General features: G+C 28.3%; 1 protein-coding gene across 4 annotated transcripts; it reads left to right on the top strand.

The window, feature by feature from the left end:
* The first annotated feature begins 1,676 nt into the window (after positions 1-1,676).
* On the top strand, positions 1,677-13,996 carry LOC105254755 (glutamate--cysteine ligase catalytic subunit). 4 transcript variants are annotated; one of them, XM_025408402.1, is made up of 10 exons: positions 1,677-1,963; positions 10,410-10,519; positions 11,041-11,226; positions 11,322-11,494; positions 11,607-11,824; positions 11,918-12,286; positions 12,391-12,738; positions 12,908-13,089; positions 13,241-13,437; positions 13,972-13,996. In XM_025408402.1, exons 1-9 carry the CDS (start codon positions 1,814-1,816, stop codon positions 13,416-13,418), a joined length of 1,914 nt encoding a protein of 637 aa, XP_025264187.1. In that variant the 5' UTR covers positions 1,677-1,813; the 3' UTR covers positions 13,419-13,437; positions 13,972-13,996. The 4 variants fall into 4 exon arrangements, with proteins under 4 accessions (XP_025264187.1, XP_011261932.1, XP_019884160.1 ...); XM_011263630.3 differs by lacking the exon at positions 13,972-13,996 and having other exon boundaries at positions 13,241-13,474; XM_020028601.2 differs by lacking the exons at positions 1,677-1,963; positions 13,972-13,996 and adding an exon at positions 8,181-8,200 and having other exon boundaries at positions 13,241-13,473.
* Positions 13,997-15,889: the final 1,893 nt, after the last annotated feature.

Raw genomic sequence — 15,889 nt, 5'->3', positions numbered from 1 at the left:
AAAAACGTTTAAATTATTTTAATAAAAGTTTTATTACATCTATTATTTTCATTCCGGATGCGTCATTACCCGCCTATGACGCACCATGTGCACAGGGCGGTCAGACATTTGCGGAATGTGTTGGCAAAGCTCTGATTGGCTGTTTTTATGACGCACTCTCTATTCCGCACTTCTATTCGCACCATGTGATTTCAGCCTAACTTCAAAGTATTCTTAAGCCTGCGACACACCGTACGATTTTTCGTACTAAATCGCATGTGAGCGTCTTAAGCCTGTGTCACACTACGTATTGCGGACATGGATTGGATTGGCATTGCGGATCGCGGATCAGAATTCAACCGATCAAGATGAGGCAGCCTCATCTTGATTGGTTGAATTCTGATCCAGGATCCGCAATGCCAATCCCATGGACGTAAGAAATACTGACAGAGGCCGGTATTCATAGTCCGATCTTATATTTAAGATCGTCTTAAATCTGCTTCGAGATTGACTTAAGACCTCATTCAACCAATCAAATAGCTGCGTAGCATTTCAAGCTCGAACTTAAGATGATCTTAAATATAAGATCGGACTATGAATACCGGCCAGAGTGTATTGCTGCGGGAGTGAAGCTCAAAGAGTGAGGGGAAAGAAATGTCTACTGCAACGGAATATGATGTAAGATGGCGACGGATATTAATTTCACGGAGTGTGATATTTTTGAATTTCTTAATATTCAGAAATGATTTGGAATGACACAGCGATTTCAGATGATATATTATTTCACGGAATCTCTCATATTTTATTCGATTTACGTCCGTGCGACGTGAAAATATGAATGCTAAATCTGAGGCATCTAAAATGGCCGCGACAATAAATCCCTTACCTCTCGTCTAAAATAGGGATGGGCGATGTTTATCGATTAATCGCAATGGTCGATAGTTTTTTTTCTAATAATCGATTAATCGGTTCGATATTTTCTTTATCCGATGTATCGATGTTCGATTCTTTATGTCAGACATCGAAGTTTTATTTTTTTTCTTATCAAAATATCTCATTGTAATAAAGCGTCGTCTACAATGAGATTTTTAAAGGTAAAGATTTAATCTATAGAATATAATCTCAAAATTGTTAATATCATCTTATATTAAACTTACCAAACTTTTTTATAGTGATTGTACAAAGAAATTCATAAAAATGCAAATTGTAATTTTACAAACCAAATATTTGCTTCCACTTACAAATTAAATAGTAATTTTATATTTAAGAAAGCTAAAAGTACTTTTCGCAATGTCAGATTTATGAATTAAAGTGTATTAGATGTATTAACTTTTGATATGGATGATTCGTGTAATTCCTCCTTAAAAAAATACTTTTTTTGAAAAATAGTCGATTCATCGATTCTTTTTGTTAATAATCGATTAATCAACATCGATATATTCAAAAATCGATTAATTTAGCATCGATTTTTTTTTCGTACATCCCTAGTCTAAAAGAGTACTTTATGCTCTGTCCTGTATTTCTTACGTCCATGGCCAATCCAATCCGCGGCCGCAATACGTAGTGTGACACGGGCTTTAATTGACCAATCGTAATTTCGATATCAAAGAATTGTCAAATCATCGTAATGCTCGCATGCAATCCAGCACGAAACAAGCATCGTGTGCCGCTGGCTTTAGTGTCTTCCCGATCACAGCCTATATATATTCTGATAAGAGTCTATGGGTAGTCTGTGGGTACGAGTTAGCGTAAATCGGGCATTGCATCCGTTTTTCGCGGAAATTTGTTCTCGACGTCAATTTCTGAAGCCTATTTATCGATTAATAAGCCGAAGATGGGCCTACTTTCTGAAGGAAGTCCTTTAAATTGGGAAGAGACGAAGAAATTGTCCGATCATGTGCGCAAACATGGGGTTATTCAATTTATTAACCTTTACAAAAGACTCAGAGATAGACAAGGAGATGTTCTCAAGTGGGGTGATGAGGTATACATTGAGTCAAAATTCAACATGATTTACAACAGGTTGCATTGGAAATGATAATATGATGATAATAATTTGCACTATTATTTTTCCTGAAAAATTGCATTCGTCATTTTGATCGTTAATCATATTGTCTTTCGATTTTTCTCTCATCGATTCGTTGCGATGGTATATCACGTGCGTCATATGTAACCAAACTGGTATAGCTATTTAAATATTTATTACAGTATCATTGAAAAATTGATCACAACTTGTACAATATTTTCCATATTTCTTGAGATTTCGCGCTGCATCATATATTGCATGCATATTATACAAATTTCTTCATGTTACATCATGTAATTATCGCATGTCATTACTACTTAATCACTTAATGATTCACAATTCATATCTGTTACACTGTCATAATTCTTTTTAACTAAGTTTTTAATCGAGATATCAATTTAGCTCGTATTTCTAGCTTTTATTCTTTATTGTTATACTTTTAATAAGATATATTTATTTCATTCTCTTTCCTTGTACAATTAAAAAAATACTTTATATTGTTATCACAAAAATAAAAAATTGCAGAAATGTTTCCAATTCAAAATTAGTAATAATTATAAATCAGATCGGTAATAGAACATTTGATTATTTGAATTCAATATTTAATACTTGAGAAAATAATATTAGAAAGATAATATTGGAAATTTCCTGTTTATTGTTTGGATTTTAAAAAGATAAATATAATATTGAAATTTCTCTCTCTCTCTCTCAAAAAAGAAAAGGGGTGAAAAAATAAAATCATTAGAGTTTTATTATCAAAACGAGACAACATTTCAAGGTTAAAAATACTAAGAAAAAAACTTATTTAAATTTGAATTAATATTGTACAAACTATTACTAAAAGATACACAACATGTAATAGTTTGCAAAATTTGATATTATACATTTGATATTATAAATATATGATTAGATCAATATTAAGATTAAAATTTGATTTTTTTGAAACAAATATTCTTATAATAATTGTAATTAATAAGCTCTCTATAAAAAATAATTAAATGGAGTGAGATTAAAGGCTTTGAGAGCTTTTTTTTAGTATTAAATAAATCAGCGATAGTTATATATTAATTCAAAATAATTACATAACATATTATAAATTCAACTAAAATAAAAACGGTAAGCATAATATAAAAGTATATATAAACAAGCTTAAATGATAAACATGTCTCGACTTGTTTTCAAGTCATCTTCAACGCAAGGGAGTAGGTTTGCAATGAGGTTTTATTAATACAAGATTAATTAATACAAGACTTTAAATATTTTAACTCTTATATTAATTGACTTATAATTCGATTGTTCCATCTACTAGATTTCAACAAGCATGCATTACATGACCTGAGAAAATGTTTACACCAACAAGTCTCTAATATTGAATTGTTTTAATTGTGGGCCTCCTAATTTGTCAACTAGCGATGGATAACCACCTTACTGCAATAACAACTTTGAAATTTATCACACCGAATGAAGAACATGTATCGCTCTTTAAGTATTCAATTCATTGTTAATATCATACAGTTATCTTAAACCTCATTGCGAACCTACTCCCTTGCGCTGAAGATGACTTGAGAACAAGTCGAAACGTCCGCACATGTTTATCATTTAAGCCTGTTTATATATATTTTTATATTATGCTTACCGGTTTTATTTTATTTAAATTTATATTATGTTATGTAATTATTTTGGATTAATATATAACTATCGTTGATTTATTTCATACTAAAAGCTCTCAAAGCCTTTGCTCTCACTCCATTTAAATATCCTTATGTTCTTATTATTCTTAAATTTCTTATATTTAGTTGTTTGAATAATTTTATAATATTTATATAAATGATATATATATATTCTTTAAAATTAAAATATAGATATGGTATTTTATATAAAGTGTTGGTATTTTATATAAGGTACTTCCTCCAAAACTTGACATCATTATAAAATGTTTTATACAAAATTTATAGGATTTCGAGAGAAAAATGTTGAAAATTTTCAATATTTAATTAAAATCCTTTTTTTAAGGTTAAATGAATGTGAATTATGTTTTTTTAAACTGAATCATCCAAATTTTTTTATACAAATTGTTTTCTCACAATATTTGACATTAAAAGTTAGAAGAATAGAATGCTCAAAAATTAAATAGCTTATGAGATATTGTGTATGTGTGTGTGTGTGTGTGTGTGTGTGTGTGTGTGTGTGTGTGTGTGTGTGTGTACACACACACACACACACACACAGGGTGTCTCATTTTAGTACATCTAGTCGAATATCTCGAAAACAAAGCCCGAGAGAGAAAAATGTTTCAGATAAAAGTTGTATGGTTTCAAGAGGGCCATAAGATGGTGTCATTAGTTTGACCTAGAAGTGTCATTTGAAGATCACGCGAAGGTCACATTAATTTTTTTAAATGGAACACCCTATATATTTTTGTATATTCTTGTAGCTCATCTCGAGATCTTTCCAAAACACTATAATAAAGTACTTCTTCGTGGAATACTTTTCGATTTATGAGACTTGAAATAATTTCTTAATTTTACATAAACCATAAAATATCTAGTAAAATATTCATTTTTCAATTATCTTACCTTAACTACTATACTTTTATGTACAAAATAATGAGAGGAATCAATTGGTGTAAAGAAAACATATAGTTGTTTTTAAGAAAAAATATGGAATTGTTAATTGCAAATTCCATATTTTTTCATAAAAAAAACTGTATGTTTTCTTTATACCAATTGATTCCTCTCATTATTTTGTACATATAAGTATTAAGGTAAGATAATTGAAAAAGGAATATTTTACTAGGCATTTTATGATTTATGTAAAATTAAGAAATGATTTCAAGCCTCATAACTCGAAAAGTACTGAATGAAGAAATGCTTTATTATAGTGTTTTGGAAAGATCTCGAGATGGGCTACAAGAATATGCAAAAATATATAGGGTGTTCCATTTAAAAAAATTGAAGTAATCTTCGCATGACCTTCAAATGACTCTTCAAGGTCAAACCAATGGTACCCTCTTATGGCACCCTTGAAACCATACAACTTTTGTCTGAAATATTTTTCTCTATCGGGCTTAGTTTTCGAGATATTCGACTGGATCAAAATGGGACACCCTGTGTGTGTATATATATATATATATATATATATATATATATATATATATATACACATACACAATGCTGCGTATTTTTTAAAAATATAACATTACTTTGTATAAAAATATCGAGGCAAAATAAAAAATAAATATTTTACAAGATATTTTAAAATTTATATCAAATTGTGTCAAATTAAAATATAAAATATCTCATTTAAATATCTCACTATTTAACTTTTAACTATTCTATTCTTATTATTTTTTATACTGAATAGTGCAAGAAATCAACATATATAAAAAAATTAAATTTGCATTTACATAATTTTGATAAATAATCTTAATTAAAATTCAATTAATTTTTTTCTAAAATTATAAATTTTAGCTGAAATTTTTTAAACTGAAATATTTTTATATGGTGTTAAGTTTTGAATATCTTGTAACACTTTATATACTGTAATACTTTATGTAAAACATCTGTATCTCGATACTTATGTGTTGTCATAAAACATGACTTTATTTATTTATTGAATGTTTGATTTGATTCAAATATTGTTATGATTTTCGATATATAAAATATTTCAAAACAATATGTTATAAACAGACATTTTTTTTGCAATCTGATTTTTTGATGTATTCTAATATTTGTTCTAGTATTTGTTTCTAATATTTGTTATTTTATATTTTGTTTTCAATTTCATTAATAAGACAGGCCTGCGAGAATAAGTTACAAAAAGCAAAGTAGATAAATCTGATAGATTTTTTGACGCTGAAAACGAATCTGGCCTCAGAACTTCCTTAGCCCATCAGGTTTCCAAATAATTTATAGTTAAATAGTCCAAAAATGGCAATTTCATGAATTTATTATGAAAGAAGCAAATTTTTTGAAATATTTCTGCCAATGATGTCGTATAATACTAGTCTTCATCTTTTCGATTACCGCTGTACGATTTTTTTTCGCTGAAATATACAAATATGAACCTAGATAGCAAAATGCTAGCAGATTGGCAGCAGATTCGATTAGAATCCCACACCAAAATCCATAGCCATCTGTGTCCGTATTAAACTCGTGTTCTGTCGGCAGAACCTGCTAACAGGCGATATGAGCAAATTGGCAACAGAAACCGCGCAAATCCTGCTAACAGGTGAGAAGATTGCATTGTGCAGACCCTGTTCAATTTCTGCGGGAGGATCCTAGTTGCGCACAGAATGAAACGGACACAACCAATCATATCGACCGATGTTTAGAGACCTATCACGGTTGATCAATAGAGAGTCCGAGAGAGTCCTGTGTCCGATTTATTCTGTGCGCAACTGGGCCTCACTCATTTCTGCCGCCAATCGAACATCAAATTGCGTTGCGCAGGTTCTGCTTGATTTCTGCTGCCAATCTGCTATGATGATTCTGTACAAATCCTTTTCGATTTCTGCTACTGACTTGTTGTCAAATTATGTCAGCAGGTTTTGCAGAATTTTCTGCCATTCTGCTTTTATTATTTAATGTAACAGGTTTTGTATACAATCTGTAGTCTTTCTGCTGACAAAAATTTGTTGTAGATGTTTAACAAAATCTGCCTGAACAGGCTTTGCTATCTGGGAAGTTATATGAAAATTTACGTTAAGGAAAATTTACAAAGGCATCAACATGGTAGATCCACTATCTCGAAATTTAAAAAAACTTACATATGTCAGGTTTGGTTGTCCAAAAAAGTCCCGTAAAATATATCTAATACAGTTACATATTTGTTACACAGTTGTTACATATTTTGATAAATTTTTCTAAATTTTACTTTTTTATTTTTGTGATTTTGTCGTTATTTTTAATTTCAAGAAATCACAGGCAACGTTCAAAAATTTATCTTTTTATCCAAATTGTGATATCAAAACAGAAAGATAATACAGTTGAATTGGAATGGCTTATTAGACCATTATGCATAACCAGTTTTATAACTTCCCACAGGAAAAAATTTATCTAATAGATATCTAATAAATATCTAAATGTCTATATGAGGTCCATATCCTCTATAGATAACTAGTAGATGTATATATATTATCCACATATCTATCCACTAAGTAGCTACCAGAGATATCCACTAGATATACACATGTTATTCATATATTTACAGTCACATATAAAAAATACGGGCCACTAAATTTTAGCACAATTTTTTAACATCTTTCAATAACAATAAATCAGCGAAAAATCATTGTATTAAGATGAAACAAAAATTCAAATTAAAACTTGAACATTTTTTTTAAAAAGCAAAAAACAAATTTGAGTTACAAAAAATATTTTACAAAATGACAGACGTTAAAGATAGTTTAAGAAATGAAAAACAATTTTTCTTTAACTGGTACAAAAATTTTACAAAAATTCTTGTTTTCTATTACAAAAATGTATGAGTTTTTAAAAAAAGCTCATTTATTTCCTAATAAATTCATATTTTAATCAATTTTCTATGATCTTTTTTGATAAAGTTATCGTTTTCACGAAAGTTTTAAATATGATCGTCTATCACTATGTGAAGCATCTTGGATCGAGTTACACTTTAATTTCTTTTTTGAAAAAGTTTTCCATGATAATTTGCTTCTGAATTACAGATTTTACAAGGAAAGTTTAATTTTGTAACATTTTCTTCAAAACGATATAACTTTATCAAAAAAAGTCATAGAAAAAATTTATTAAAATTTATTAAAATATGGATTTGTTAAGAAATAAATAGCTTAAAAACATGTTTGTACCAGGGAGCCGATTCTCCTGAGCAATGCAGCAGTTAAAAAAAATTTGTTTTCTATTTCTCAAAGTCTATCTTTAGCATTCGTCATTTTGTAAAACATTTTGTGTAACACAAATTTGATTTTTTTAGTTTTTAAGAGGATTGTTTAATTTAAGCTTTATTTCATCAATACGGTGATTTTTTGCTGATTTGTTGCTATTGAAAAATTTTGCTAAAATTTAATGGCCCGTTTTTTTTTTTTTACGTGTGAGTGTATATTCACTAAGTAGCTACCAAAGATATCCAATGGACATTATACATATACTTCCACGAGCTTTGCCGCTAGGTGGCGAAAAGGAAAGCGCCTAACCTGAGAGTGGGACTCCATCTAAGGTAATATATAGGGTGTTCCTAAAAGGTCTCGTCAAACTTTAACCATAAATGCTACGTATCAAAACAAAGCAAAATGTTCATACAAACATGGGTCGAGAAATGCCTCCCTTCTGAAATAACAAAGGATGAAGTCACGTATCTTCATAGGCCTATTTGGCTCAATCACTGTAGTAATTTGCATCAGATAAGATGTTCAAAGTGGCCACCATAAGCAGCAATAGTGAGCACGTACTTAATGTAATACGTACAGTAGTAAACTTCTTTATTGTCAGCATCCGTGGACCACAGATGCTACGCATCAAAACAAAGCAATATCTTATAGCAATAGCTTATCTGATGCAAATCATTACTATAGTGATTGAAATAGGTCTATGAAGATACGTGACTTCATCCCGTATTATCTCAGAAGGGAGGGCATTTCCGGATTCATATTTATATGGCATTTTGCTTTGTTTTGATACGTAGCATCTATGGTTAAAGTTTGACGAGACCTTTTAGGAACACCCTGTATAGCCTCCGCTATAATGACTCTCGAGTGTATCTACAATTCAATCGTACAGTTGTATCGATGATCGCTTGAGATGATTATTTCCTTATTTCCACATTATTTTCGGTCGCAAAGTAATCGTAGTCGCAGTCGCTCGAATAGGAATTGAACCTATAGGAATTCAAACGACTGCGACTACGACTGTTTTGCAATTGAAATTATCACCTCAAACGATCGATACAACTGTACGACTGAATTGTAGATACACTCGAGAGTCATTGTAGCGGAGGCTATACAGGGTGTTCCTAAAAGGTCTCGTCAAACTTTAACCATAGATGCTACGTATCAAAACAAAGCAAAATGCCATATAAATATGAATCCGGAAGTGCCCCCCCCCCTTCTGAGATAATATTAAGGCTTCCGCACAGATCCCACGAGTCACGATTTATCGATCAAAGAGCGGAGATTATTATAGTCGCATCTCCTCCGGCTTGTGCGAGAAGTTCCAAAACTCCATAAATGAACCGGTTAATTTTTTCAAAATTCCGTCATACATGTGTCTATATACAGAACATTGAATATCCATCACAAAATAAATATCAATATACATACAGGGTTTTCGAAAAGTTCGGAAACGGTCGAATATCTAAAAAATAAAGTATTCTAGAGAAAAATGTTTCAAATAAAAGTTGTTTGGTTTAAAGAGAGCTATAAAATGGTGGCAATGGTTTGACCTTGAGTAATATATTATATAATATAATAGTTTTAAAAAAAAATATGTAATTTGCAATTAACAATTACATATTTTTTCTCCAAACCAACTATGGTTTTTATTTACACTAATTGATTCCTCACATTGTTCTGTGCACAAAAATATTAAGGTAAGATAATCGAAAAATGAATATTTTACTAGATATTTTATGGTTTATGTAAAATTAAGAAATGATTTCAAGCCTCATAACTCGAAAAGTACTTAATAAAAAATACTTAATTATAGCGTTTTGGAAAGCTCTCGAGATAAGCTACAAGAATATGCGAAAATAAATAAAATATATAGAATGTTCCATTTCAGAAATTCCAGCGACTATTCAAGGTCAAACCATTGCCACCGTTTTATAGCTCTCTTTAAACCAAACAACTTTTATTTGAAACATTTTTCTCTAAAATGCTTTATTTTTTAGATATTCGACCGTTTCCGGACTTTTCGAAAACCCTGTATAATAAATGTATCTATATATAATAATCCACTGAATAAATATCCACTGAATATTGTACGGATATTTGCAGGATATTGGTTTATATATCCTCTAGAAATTTAAGAAACCTCGAATTGCGAACATTTGGATATCTACAGCATCTCTAATAATTATGTTTCATTCGTGGATATTCGTGAATATCTTCAATGCATATGAAGAATATCTAGTGGATATTCTCCAATACCATTATTTTCCGTATGGGTTGTATATATGAGCGAAAAAAAATCGTGCGACAGCAATCGAAAATGAATTTGAAAGGTGAATACTAATACTATACGATGCCATTGGCAGAAATATTTCAAACAACTGGACGTATTCTGCGACCAGATTCGCTTTCAGCATCAAAAAAATCTATCAGATTCATTTACTTTCCTTTTTGTAACTAAGCAAATCTCAAATTTCGCAGGCCTGTGTAATTATATTAAGAATTTTATTTTATATATATAGCATAATTATCTTTATATAGGTAGAGTACATGCTCATAAAATTTGATGATGATTCAAAAACTGCAAAACTCAGCTTAAGAGCTATGGAAATATTAAAAATCTTAAATGAAAAAGAAAATGAAGATCCAAAGTAAGTCCCTACATAATACATATTGATATTAAAATAATATTTTTCCTTGATTTGATATTTAATAATATACTGTAAATATATGTTAAATAAAAATTATTGAATAAGTTTCAAAATGTCAGCATGCTTCTTTGCTAATTTTAATCCTTACTTTTAATTTCACTTTTATTGACATGAAAGTGCACAACATAGAAAAAAATAGAAATTGTGATAAAGAATTCTCTCTCTCTTTCATTAAAATTTTGTTACCAAAAATTTAAAACTAAAATAAAATATAAAAAATTTTTATAAATCTCTGGAAAAGCCTGAAATCTTCCTGAAACTTCAATTTTGTTATTTTATTTATGCGATAATTGAATTTTTACAAATATCAAATTGTTACACACAAATAGACATACACACGCACGCACGCACACACACACACACACACACACACACACACACACACACACACACACACACACACACACACACACACACACATATATATATATATATATACATATACATAATTATTTTCACAGAAATGTAAAGTCACTTTGGAGACCAGAATATGGTGCTTATATGATTGAAGGAACTCCAGGAAAACCATATGGAGGATTATTAGCTCATTTTAATGTTGTTGAAGCTAACATGCGTTATCGAAGACAAGAAGCAACAAAATTATTACAACCTAATGAAGTTTTAATGTCATTAACCGTTTTTCCAAGGTAATGCTAAGCAGAATAAATCATTAAAAAATATATATGTATAATACATACATAAATATTTAGTCGTTTCATAAATTTTATTATTTCTGTTATAGAGTAGGCGCTCCTGAATTTACTGATCCTCCTGCTTATCCGGCATTCAATACTGGTGCCTCCAAGAGCTTATTTTTTCCTGATGAAGCTATATATCCTGGTCACCCACGTTTCAAAACATTGACTAGAAACATAAGAGAACGACGTGGAGAGAAAGTTGCTATAAACATTCCCAGTATGTGACAGCATTATAGATAATATTGAATACATTTTCTATTGTTTATATTATAAAATACTTGGATGAGTAAATTGTACTTGTTATTCCATGATCCAAGGATATTTTTTAGTTTACAGAGATAAAAGTGTACCATTGTTATTTAAAGAAGATCTTATCGATAAGGGAGATGATGGATCCTCCTCTAAGGCATCTAAAGATAATCACATCTACATGGATGCAATGGGCTTTGGGATGGGATGTTGTTGTTTACAACTCACTTTTCAAGCATGTAATATACAAGAAGCAAGAACATTATATGATCAATTGACACCTTTATGTCCAATTATGGTTAGTATTAAATAATTTTTTTGTTTATACTAATGTACTGTCAGAATGTTTTTCCATGCATACGTTACAGAACATTTGTTTAACATTCGACAGTTAGCTTTAACTGCAGCTAGTCCATTTTATCGCGGTTATATAAGTGATGTTGATTGTCGATGGAGCGTCATATCTTCATCAGTGGACTGCAGAACTCAAGAGGAACGTGGATTGAAACCTCTTAAGGAAAATAAATTTAGAATCAGTAAATCTAGATACGATTCTATCGATTCGTATCTTAGCAAACAAGGGGAGAGATATAATGATGTCCCTGTGACATATGATGACGAAATATATAAGCAACTTTTGGACAACGACATTGATCATTTACTCGCGCAACACATAGCTCATTTGTTTATCAGAGATAGCGTATCTTTATTCTCCGAAAAAGTACATCAGGACGATTTGAAAGATACTGATCACTTTGAGGTAAAATTACAATTGCTAGCTTATGCATGTAATGCTAAGACTTACAGATGTTAATTGCAATTGCAAAATAACACACAATTATAAAATATATGTTATTATTTTAGAATATACAGTCTACAAACTGGCAAACGATGCGTTTTAAACCACCACCGCCAAATTCTTCTATCGGTTGGCGTGTAGAATTCCGTCCATGTGAAGTTCAAATCACGGACTTTGAAAATGCCGCAATAGTTTGTTTTACAGTATTATTGACGAGAGTCATATTGAGTTACAAATTAAATCTTTTAATTCCAATCAGTAAAGTTGATCAAAATATGGTCAAGGCGCAAAAAAGAGATGCGGTCAAAGTGGAGAAATTTTGGTTTCGTCGTGATATTACTTCAGACATAAAATCTGATGATGCTCAATCAGAATACACTGAATTTACAATTAATGAAATTATTAACGGAAAGGTGCTTATTTTAGGAAAAAATATGCAATATAAGAATATTTTGTGTTATTGTATAATACATATTTTTAAATATACACTTTTGTATATAAATTTCGTGTAAATATATTTTTTAATAAATTGTAATAAATTCTATTATTTTCAATGTAATCTATTATTTTTGTATTTTTTAGGATGGTATTTTCCCTGGTCTTGTGCCATTAGTTAATTCGTATCTTGCTAATATGGATGTAGATGCAGATACACATTGCACTATACAAAGATACATAAAATTAATACAAAAACGAGCTTCTGGGGAACTTTTAACAACTGCAGCCTGGCTAAGGAAAGAGGTCACTTCACATCCTGAATATAAGTAAGCAATATATATATATATATATATATATATATATATATATATCATGTATATTTTTTCCTTAAATTATAAATAGTATTGTAAATTTAAATAAACCCTATATTTATATAAATATGATATTCTTTTAATAAAATATTAAATGCAAAAACAGGCAGGATGCTGTAATAACACAGCGCATCAACTATGACTTGCTAAAAAAAATCCATAGCATTGTTTCCAATGATGTATTATGTCCAGAGCTACTCGGACAGTGTATATTATCTAAAACTACTGATACCATACCTGCTGCTGTTGCAAAAGCAGAAAAATGTTCAACAACAAATTGTTAATGATTTTGAAACATTTCAGGTAAATCAATAAATATCTCTTTTTTTAATGTCCTTATATATACACATATTTTATACTGTTAATTTTTGTAATTAGATAAATATATTTGCGTTCACAATTGTCAAAATTTTTATTAAAACAGTATAAAAGAAATGTAGCACAATATAAAATTTTATATTTGTAATTTTATATTCCATTTGTTAGAGATGTATTGCATACTTTTATCTATCAAATATAAATATATAAGAGAGCAACATAATTTTCAAAATTCTAAAAAAGAAATAATTTTCAAATTTTAAAAGAAAAGGGAATAGTATTGAGTACAAAAAAGAATTAGAATTGGTATGACAATAAATCATCATTCCACATAAAAGTGCATTCCACAAATTAATGAATTTGTGCTTAATTCATTTAAATGTATTATTTAATATAAGGGTCAGAAAAGTTAATTTTAAAGTAACTCATTACTATTCCTTTTTCTGAAAAGTAACTCATTACTATTATTTGTTATCGTTATTCAAATACTAACACAAATCGTTCCGTTACTTTTTTCAGTTATTAATACAAAATTAAGTTAAACATCTAAAATTCAAATTTTTAATATTATTTCCATACTTTACATTTATTTTATAAATTTACATTTTCAAATATCATTTTATATTAATTAAGATATAAAAAAAGCGATATTATGATAATAATTAATTTTAAATAAAAAAAATTTTTTAAGTTTGCAAATTATTTTTTTTCAGATTTCTAAATATGTTGTAAATAAAAAAAATTTTCTTACTGTTAGTTTTCTTTCAATAGATTTGTAAATAATCAAATATTTTTGTAATTAAATGACATGATATAACTACATACTAATATCTATATAATTTCTATTATCTTGAATTCTTGATTAATCATCGAATTATCTGTAACAAAATGTTTCTTATAAAGAGAGAAAGAAAAGTTTCTTTATATCAATATTGATTAAGTTTGAAAAAAGTAACGATAAAAGTAATTACTAATTTCGGTAGTTATATTAAAAAATAACAAGTCACAAGTAACAAAGTCTCTTTTTTTGTTACACACAAAATTTTTAACCATTACTATTATAGTTATCAAAATAAAAATTGTAATGTTAACGGCATTAAAAGTAACGCGTTACTTTTCAACCTTGATTAAAATATTATTATAATATATTAAAAAAATTCTTTAATTGAACACAAACGCAGTAATATAAAAAGTTTAATTTTGTAATACATGTATGTATGTAGTTAAAATCAACAAGAATTTTAATTTGTTAACACAAGAATTGATAATTTATTTTTTATGATTTATCAATATGATTATTTTTTTATAATTTCTTTTATTCTAAAATTAATTTATTCTTTTATTAATTTTACATAATGATTGATGATGATTAATGAAAGTTACATTTGATTATCACATTTTTTTAATATAAATAAATGTTATTTTTGTTATTTTGAAAGATAAAGTATATTTAAAATACGTATGTTATATACTATTCGATATATATGAAAAGATAGAATGGTGACATAACAACTACCAAACTAGTTAAAATTTTACAAAAGTATTAAAGTTTTTATGTTATGTTGAAAATCTGTTTTGTATTCAAGCAAGTCCTTTAAAAGTTATTTATGTAGGCACATTTAAAAAAAAATAACAAATTTTAATTTAATGTATGTTTTATATAAGATAATTTAAGTATTTAAAGTATATATATTAAGTATTATAGTTATACGAGTTGTTATTCAACTATCTTCCAATATACTTTTAAATAATAGTATACACAGTGTTTTTAAATAGTGTGTGTACATAGTATTACTGAAAAAATTATAAAAAATTATAAAATATTACTCAAATAATATTATATCTTTTTTAACATATACTAAATATTGATGAATTGATTTGGCAAAGTATAAAGGATGCAAATATTTAAGCAACACCATTTTTAAGACTTTAGATGACGATATAATTATGGTTAAAGAAGTATACATTATAATGGAGACTTGTACGTACTTAATATATATTTATGTTTACAAATTATACAAAGATATATTTCTATTGAAATATTAATTTTCAAAATATAATACAATAAGTTATGAAATAAATAAAAATATGTATATAATTTATGTTATAACTTATTTATGTTATACACACGCGCGCGCGCACACACACACACACAAACACACGCGTATATACATGCTGTTATAATTTTTACAAATTGATAGATTATTTTAAATAAAACAAAAAATTGTTATTATATCAATAAAGCATTAACTATATCTTTACAACATTGTCTGTCACTTTTTTTCTTATCATTTCTTTTTTTTAATTATATATAAAAAAATAATATTAATGTGATAGATATAAAATCGATAGAATTTTAGTTTTACTAATATAAACATATTTTCATAGAATTTTTAAATTATTGATATGAAATATTTATTACATACATTAAAAGTAT

This window comes from Camponotus floridanus, unplaced genomic scaffold, assembly GCF_003227725.1.
Source record: "Camponotus floridanus strain SB8 unplaced genomic scaffold, Cflo_v7.5 scaffold209, whole genome shotgun sequence".
NCBI classification, from domain to species: domain Eukaryota; kingdom Metazoa; phylum Arthropoda; class Insecta; order Hymenoptera; family Formicidae; genus Camponotus; species Camponotus floridanus.
This window is presented reverse-complemented; position numbering and strand designations above follow the sequence as displayed.

What these genes read in the sequence shown, in the direction of transcription:
- LOC105254755 (XM_025408402.1), top strand. Translation starts at nt 1,814, where the DNA reads ATGGGCCTACTTTCTGAAGGAAGTCCTTTAAATTGGGAAGAGACGAAG. An exon ending in CACCTTTATGTCCAATTATG is followed by an intron (nt 11,825 to 11,917) that starts GTTAGTATTAAA and finishes AACATTCGACAG; the next exon opens with TTAGCTTTAACTGCAGCTAG. An exon ending in ACTTCACATCCTGAATATAA is followed by an intron (nt 13,090 to 13,240) that starts GTAAGCAATATA and finishes ATGCAAAAACAG; the next exon opens with GCAGGATGCTGTAATAACAC.